The following is a 7,061-nucleotide window of genomic DNA, read 5'->3' as shown; positions in this document are numbered from 1 at the left end:
ACACACACACACACACACACACACACACACACACACACACACACACAGTAACGCTTCAAACATTCACATTCTGCACACTTTTTCCCATCAAGTGACGCATAACGGACTTGGAGGCAGACAAACATAACAAAAAGATTAACATACAAATACATGGTAGTATTTAATGGTCGACTAAAATATTTTCCAGAGTGACAAACTTCTATTCGCTATAAGACACTATGAAACCGCATTGAACGGATGAGTGAATGTGTTAACAACCCAACAAACTACAGGCAATTACTCACGAAGAGATCCGCAGACAATCGTATTAAACATTCAAGCATGCATCCAACAACCAACAAGTGCAAAATAAATGTTTGGTAAGAGGGCTGTGCATTTTCTTTAGAACAAATAGTTCCACACAAATAATGCATTTGCTCAAAACAAATTTACAAATATGGTTTTGGTAACTTTTCAGTATTTTTGTGGCTATGTCTTCTTTCTCGTATATTACTATAAAACATGTCGGATAAGACGAATGAATCAGAACTATTAAATATAGAGGACATACCAATGGATGTCCCATAGTTAGACTTTGTCGCTGTGTTCATTTCCGGTTGGACAAAGGAAAGTTATTTGATGCCCTGTCATACGGTTTAAGGAAATATGACATTGTGACTTAGTAATCGACTTAAAAGGCGATTTTATTTGATCTTTCCTAGCAGGGAGATATAAATCAACAGGTCAGGAACGCTGTATGAGAACATCGGAGCTCTGAGGCTTTGTAATGCGGTGTAAGGCCATTAGTCTCATATTTGTAGAAACATCATTTTAGCACTCATAGGAACAAAATGTCTCAGAGACATTGAGGCTACATTATGATGTAATGGAGTTATGGCTTCACACATCCAAAAAAAAAAAAACAATCAAACCAAAACACTGATGCAGTAACCATAGTAGCAAACTGCACAGCTTTGGTTCCTTGTAAAACAATAACAAAGCTCTTGCTTTCCATCCAAGGAGAGAAATGTCAGTTTTTTCTTGTCCTTAGTCAGCAGGAAATGATCCTGAATACATTTATGTTCATAAGAATGATTTGTTTTCTTCCATTTGTAAAGAAAACCTTCAAGTTGACCGTTAGAAAAAAAAACATTCAAACCAGTGCTCGACTCAGTTCTTCCCTGAATATCACATGTTAGCCAGTGGTTTCACCAGAAGGAAAACTTCCTTTCTAAAAGTAGAGCCAGTTGGCATCTATGTTTCAGAGTGGCGGCACGCCCCTCATCTTGCGGATGATGTTGGCTATCCGCTTGGCCAATCCCGGGCTGGGCTCCTCTATCTGGAAGCTCCGGGTCAGTAGGTTGTAGAGGGAGCCGTAGCCCACAGCCACCACAGTGCAGGTCAGGCAGATGACATTATAAGGCATGCTGAAGTCTGGGGTTGGCAGGTTGACCAGCAGAGGCTCTGTGTAGACACGCATAAAGTAGCTGGACTCCTCTTTACAGGGAAAACTGGAAGGAGATTAGACATTTTAACATTTGACTCTGATGCGTTTCTCTATAAGAACTCAAACAACACATGAATGAGTAGCAACAACAGAAAAACAAACAAACAACTATATACTTACAAGCTGCTGAAAAGAGGCTGTTCCCGTGTGCTGTTTGTGTTCATGGCGACGATGCTTGGTACAAGAGAGCTGATCACTGAAGACCTGAATGTTGCAGAAACAGAACAATAAATACAAACCATCCACTCTTACGCCACTCAAAATCATACAACATCCACCACTTGTGAGGACACGTGAGAAGCAACATCTGTGCTGCTTCTTCTTTCAGCAACCTCTGTAAATCGCTTTTTGAGAACAACTCTACACGCTGCATACCCGACATAGAAGCCGTGGTTGGGATCAGGTGTGTATTCAGTCCACTTGAGCAGAGCCCTCTCAAACTGCACCGTGACCTCAGTGACCGAGTTGGGAGGAAGCTGGACCAGCATCTCCAGCAGGTGGGGCCTCAGGCGGTCCTTAGACGGCTCATAGTGGATGTAGCCTGGGGGAGGGAGAAAAGCATGAGTGACCATTGACACACTATTCTAATGTTTATCCATAGCCCTGTGTAGCATACTCCATACATAATAATCATCTAAAAATATATAGATAGATAGATAGATATATACACACACATACATACATACACACACACACACACACTATATATTTCCACTACAGCTTTCATGAAAAAGTATGACTCAAGTTCTCCTCCTTCTGGTGAAAAGTCGCACCTGCATGGAATTCCATACGATTCCTGTAGAGAAACTAATAACTTACAGTATGTAGCTAATGCAATAATTTGCCCCATCTGTCTAGAGTTAATGTTTATGGCAAAAACACACAAACACTGTGGAATGTCATCATAAACAATGAAATCAGTAGATATCATCTAGTAGGAGAACAATAGTAGGACATTAGTCTTCTTTCCTGAAAATGCTTTTCAATACATTTGAATGCAAACACTGAAAATCAGCTTTTTCTTGTGTTTACAGCAGCATTTGCCAACAAATTACCCAAATAATTGCAAGACGATCACGTACCATGTGATTGTTGATGGAATTGTTAAAAAAACAAAACTTTACAACAATGCAAACTAACTTGGTGTGTGTGTGTGTGTGTGTGTGTGTATGATATTTGATCTCATTTCTCCTGTTGGTTTTAACACGTTTTGAGGGGAATTGAGAGTTTTTGTGCATTTATTATGCTGTGCATGTAGTGAAGGTAGCATCTAAAACTAAAATGTTACATTGTCTCATCTGACATATGCCCTTTGTATAAGGCTGATCTGATTTTTATAATCTCTAAATGCACCCAGTTGTGAGTGGCTTTCATTCAGTTATCAAATAAATACAAACGGTTTCAGCATTTGGCACATTTGTAATTGTTAATTACAATCAGAACCCGAGAGCAATTTTGTGTGCACACAGATCCCTCTCAGCTTTCTAAAGTGACTCACTGGGCTTGTTGTCCTTTCCCTTGCTGGTGACAGTGAGGGTGTGGATGTAGAGACGGAGGTACCAAGGCACAGATTCCAGCAGCAGCACAGGGAAAGACCTGTAGGGGTGGTTGTTGTACATCAGCGTGTGAATCTCTCCCGTCTGCAGCCCGTAACCAGCCACGTAACGCTCAGCGTGGAGCAGGGGGCGCAGCATGTCTCCTGCAGGCCGCAATTATGAGACAAGGAGATTTAATGGACGACCACGAGGGAAACATCGCAGCAGAGACAATGAATACTACAATAAAAACACAGGTAGTGTTTCAATTTGAAAATTAGCAGAGTTGGAGAATAAAATTTATGAAAAATCTCAGAGACAAGTAGCGTTTTCTTATTTGGCATTAAAAAATGTTTTTAGAAACGGTCACAAGTTGAAACCACTTCAGCTGCTGCTTGTTGGGACTTTCTGTCCCAAAACAGAGAACCGGTTGCAAAGGAACAGACACGTTTTTTTTAATTAACTCCTTTATAGTTCTTCTTGTTGCATTGAATAATTACCCTACTGCATGTCCAGCCTCTTACACAAAGCTGTGTCACGCTCTGTCACTCACCCTCACTGGATTTCCAGCGGATCAGCAGGTTAAGGGAGCGCACGGTGCCAAAGGTGATTTGTTGGGTGAGATCGTAGACGGAGAAGGTTCGTCTGTCCCCCAGCACCATCGCCTGGCTCAGCAAGTGAGTGGCTGGGCTCACCTCAAGCTGTTCGCCCTGCAGAATGACATAGAATTGATCTTACGTTGCACCTCTCAATACACATCCTTGAGCTCTAACAAATACTTTGAACGCATTTACATCCTCAATAAACATTTGCAAAGTCGTTTTTATAGTGTTTTAAATCCTGCGTTGTTTTTATCCATGTTTACTTGCTAGCTGTCTTCTTCTTCACTGCCTTTGTTGGCGCATTGCAGCATATCTTGGCCAGCTCATAAATAAACAGCTCCAAAGCGCTACTGAAGGTAACACAATACCCCAAAGGAAACCTTTAAATATCTCTTCCTTTGTACTTCTTTGACAGTTCAGTAAAACTAACCTGCTTTCTGTGAAGTTTACATTGAGGGAAACAACTTATCATTTAGAGTGGATTATAGCGTATCGTGTGGGAGTCAAACCTGAGGGTCGTCTGTGATGTCGATGTAGATTTTACTGGAGGAGGCCAGCGGACAAGCTTCTGTCAGGGTCCGAGAGAACATCTTGAAAAGAGACCACTCTGAGGGAACAAACAGCTGAAGTTAACTAAGGCCAGGGTGTCAGCATCATTTACTACCAAACACAACATAACTCAGCAACTCTACACTTAAATGTGGGATAGTGCAGGAAGACTGTGCTTTTGCTCACCCCGTTTGCCCTGCCCAGGGGTGTGCAGGTCAAAAACCACATTCAGCGTCTGTCTCAGCTCCCAGGATGTAGTTTTGCACTGCCAGTCCTTACACACGGGTCTGATGTGCACTGCTTGGGAATGAAAACTGCTGTGGAAGAGTTTCTCCGATTTCAACAGGACAGCAAGACCAGCCTACAACATGGCCACATAAAGAAACAGAAGGAGAAACTGAATGCCAGTTTGAAAATATGATCTTGAGAATTCCTCCCGCATATGAGGTGTTCCAGACAAAAGATCATGAGCACACATGGCATTGGTATTTACTTTAGAAAGACAGAAATAAACACACACACGCACACACACGCACACACTCACACACACACTCACACACTCACTTTGGATCCACATGGCAAGAGTTTCTTCCAGGGTGTCAAATTCTCAGTGCAAACAATCTCTCGTGGGAGGGTGGCATAGCGAAGGAAGCGGTGGTCTGTCTCTTTAAGATCAACACGAAAAACAGAAATCACAACAGAAATTCACAACAATGGCAGTGCTCTTGTACAGTCCTCTCATGTAATTACAAAGTCCTGATTATGAGAGAATTTGTATTTTTTTAAGTTGCAAAGCACGTTTCCTGTATGGATGGAATGAGATCTGTTGGATATTAAAATGTTGATGTGGTGTCATAATTAACTCATCACTAGAAAAGCTTTACAGAATGCAAAGGGCAGACAAAAGAAGGCTCTCTGTACCGTTGCCTACTCCCAGCGGTTTGAACGACGCACTGGGCTGAACAGTGTTGGTGGAGTCAATGAAGTTAAGTGAAGCGCAGAAGATCCCAGACAAAACATTCGTCAGCTCCTTCCATGTGCCGTCGACACTAAAAAGGGCAGAACAATGGCACAGAAATGTTGATGATGATGATATACATAGGATGACATACTAGGGGGGGAAAAGTGCTTGTTTTATGGATGAATTTACTCTGTCACAGAGTCCTGGAACCAGACCCAAATTTCAGCCCCGGGAGGGGAGGGAAGAAAGGGCTGCCCCCACTGCATGGTCCTCCAGTAGCCCTGCGTGAAGGAGATGTGCAGCTCTCGCACCGAGAACTTGGAGATGACCTGACCCAGTGACTTGGGAAATAGCCGATAGTGGGACACTGAGAAACATAAAATAACATGATGGAGATTAGGATTACGGTGAGCAGGGTGAATAGTACTTATTTCTTATCAATTTACTTTACTAAATGTCAATATTAATCAAACGGGGGGAGGGGGAATATATGTGTTCTGTTGTGACAAACAAGGTAGATTTTTTTTTAAGATAAGAAGAGGCATAAAGCCAAATTTACAACTTAAAACTAAAGACAAACATGCTGTTTTAGTAGTAGGTTAATGTGTTCACTGTTCTCATACCGGGAGAATTAAACATTAAGTAAATATTTCACAACCTCCATATACACTGAATCTATTACCATCTTTTAAATGGAGGGTATGGATATTTCCAGATGCAAGCTATTACCATAAAAACAACACGTCCATGTCCGACTCAAAACGAGTCGTATAGCCTGTTTACTAACTGCCAGCTGATGACGTTAGCTTACCTTTGTTTCCTCTCAGGAAGTCAGTCTCCCACAGGGTGCGGAACTGGAAGCTGGCATAAATATCTCCTGAGTGAAGCGGTCTGATGACCAGTTCCTCCTGAAAATCGTCTTTAGACGGAGGTACCGAGGAGTGGACCACGGTGTCGGGGGCAGAAGTGTCCTGTTTGTCGGTTGCCACCTCATCCGGAGTCGCCTCTTCAACCTCAGTTGCTTCCCACCGCCTCTCCTCCTCCACCACCGCAGGCTGCTCGGCCGTTTGCGCCGCTGTTTCTGTGACTGTTTGTGGATTATCGACAACAGTGGCGTGATGATCACCAGTTGGTGTCATCTCTTGACTGCCTGCGACAATAAACACCCACGAACTACAGAGAATAAGCAGCAGAGCCGAGTGGCTGCACCTGTGGGCTGCCATATTTCTCCTACACGGTGGTGATTCACTTCCGCATTAACGCGTCATTCGCGGAACCAGCCAATGGGCTGCTTCCATATGTAGTCCTGTGGCACTGATGCTCTTTGTTTTAAGCAAAACTACCGTAATTCTTTTATGATATTATACAGGTAAATACTAATATAGAGCTTTAGCTATTCTATTTCAAGCAATTATTCTCAACAGTGCTATTGTATACATTTTAGAAGTAGCCTACTTATTTATGTGGAAGATAATAATATTTTTGGGGATTTTACATTCGAGGTTTTATTTTCACATGTGCTTCGAACAATGTACTTGCTACATTTTTTGACGTGATGAAGTTGTGTTATTGTTTAAAAATAAATAAACAGATTGGTGCATTCTTCTTATGCTTTGTAGAGACAAGGAGGAACATTTTAAACCATATGAAAATTACAACAAATAATGAATATCCCAGCAGCCCGAGAGTAGCCTACATAAATACACATCATCAGTTGACGAGTATCATATGTCAATTGATGCATTCTAACTAACTAACCAATTACAGGCAATGACATATTCTCGAGTATGGCCTTTAAATTATATGGAATTGCACAGCGTTATCTTGCTTAAACCTATAAAGCTGAAATACCGGTTGGTTGGGGTGGGGGGGATAAAAGCATGATCTGTTGATAATAGATTGTCATTATAAAATACATATATATGTAT

The 7,061-nt window shown here is 41.8% G+C and overlaps 1 protein-coding gene across 1 annotated transcript; it reads right to left on the bottom strand.

Moving 5' to 3' along the window:
• Positions 1-6: 6 nt before the first annotated feature.
• Positions 7-6,389, bottom strand: pigt (phosphatidylinositol glycan anchor biosynthesis, class T). Its single transcript, XM_031845117.1, has 11 exons — positions 5,945-6,389; positions 5,323-5,500; positions 5,094-5,221; positions 4,737-4,837; positions 4,359-4,533; positions 4,133-4,230; positions 3,575-3,731; positions 2,985-3,185; positions 1,862-2,027; positions 1,607-1,690; positions 7-1,490 (listed from the first exon to the last, which is right to left on the bottom strand). Exons 1-11 carry the CDS (start codon positions 6,354-6,356, stop codon positions 1,241-1,243), a joined length of 1,950 nt encoding a protein of 649 aa, XP_031700977.1. The 5' UTR covers positions 6,357-6,389; the 3' UTR covers positions 7-1,240.
• Between the last annotated feature and the right edge of the window lie 672 nt (positions 6,390-7,061).

Source organism: Anarrhichthys ocellatus, unplaced genomic scaffold (genome assembly GCF_004355925.1).
Source record: "Anarrhichthys ocellatus isolate YVR2014 unplaced genomic scaffold, GSC_Weel_1.0 scaffold5, whole genome shotgun sequence".
NCBI lineage: Eukaryota > Metazoa > Chordata > Actinopteri > Perciformes > Anarhichadidae > Anarrhichthys > Anarrhichthys ocellatus.
The sequence above is the reverse complement of the archived record's forward strand: the minus strand, read 5'-3'. Positions and strand labels throughout refer to the sequence as shown.

Coding starts and splice junctions, on each gene's coding strand:
- pigt (XM_031845117.1), bottom strand. CDS start 6,356: ATGGCAGCCCACAGGTGCAGCCACTCGGCTCTGCTGCTTATTCTCTGT. Junction 4,534..4,736: donor TCTTGCCATGTGGATCCAAA/GTGAGTGTGTGA, acceptor GCCATGTTGTAG/GCTGGTCTTGCTGTCCTGTT. Junction 4,231..4,358: donor CCCTGGGCAGGGCAAACGGG/GTGAGCAAAAGC, acceptor TTGTTCCCTCAG/AGTGGTCTCTTTTCAAGATG.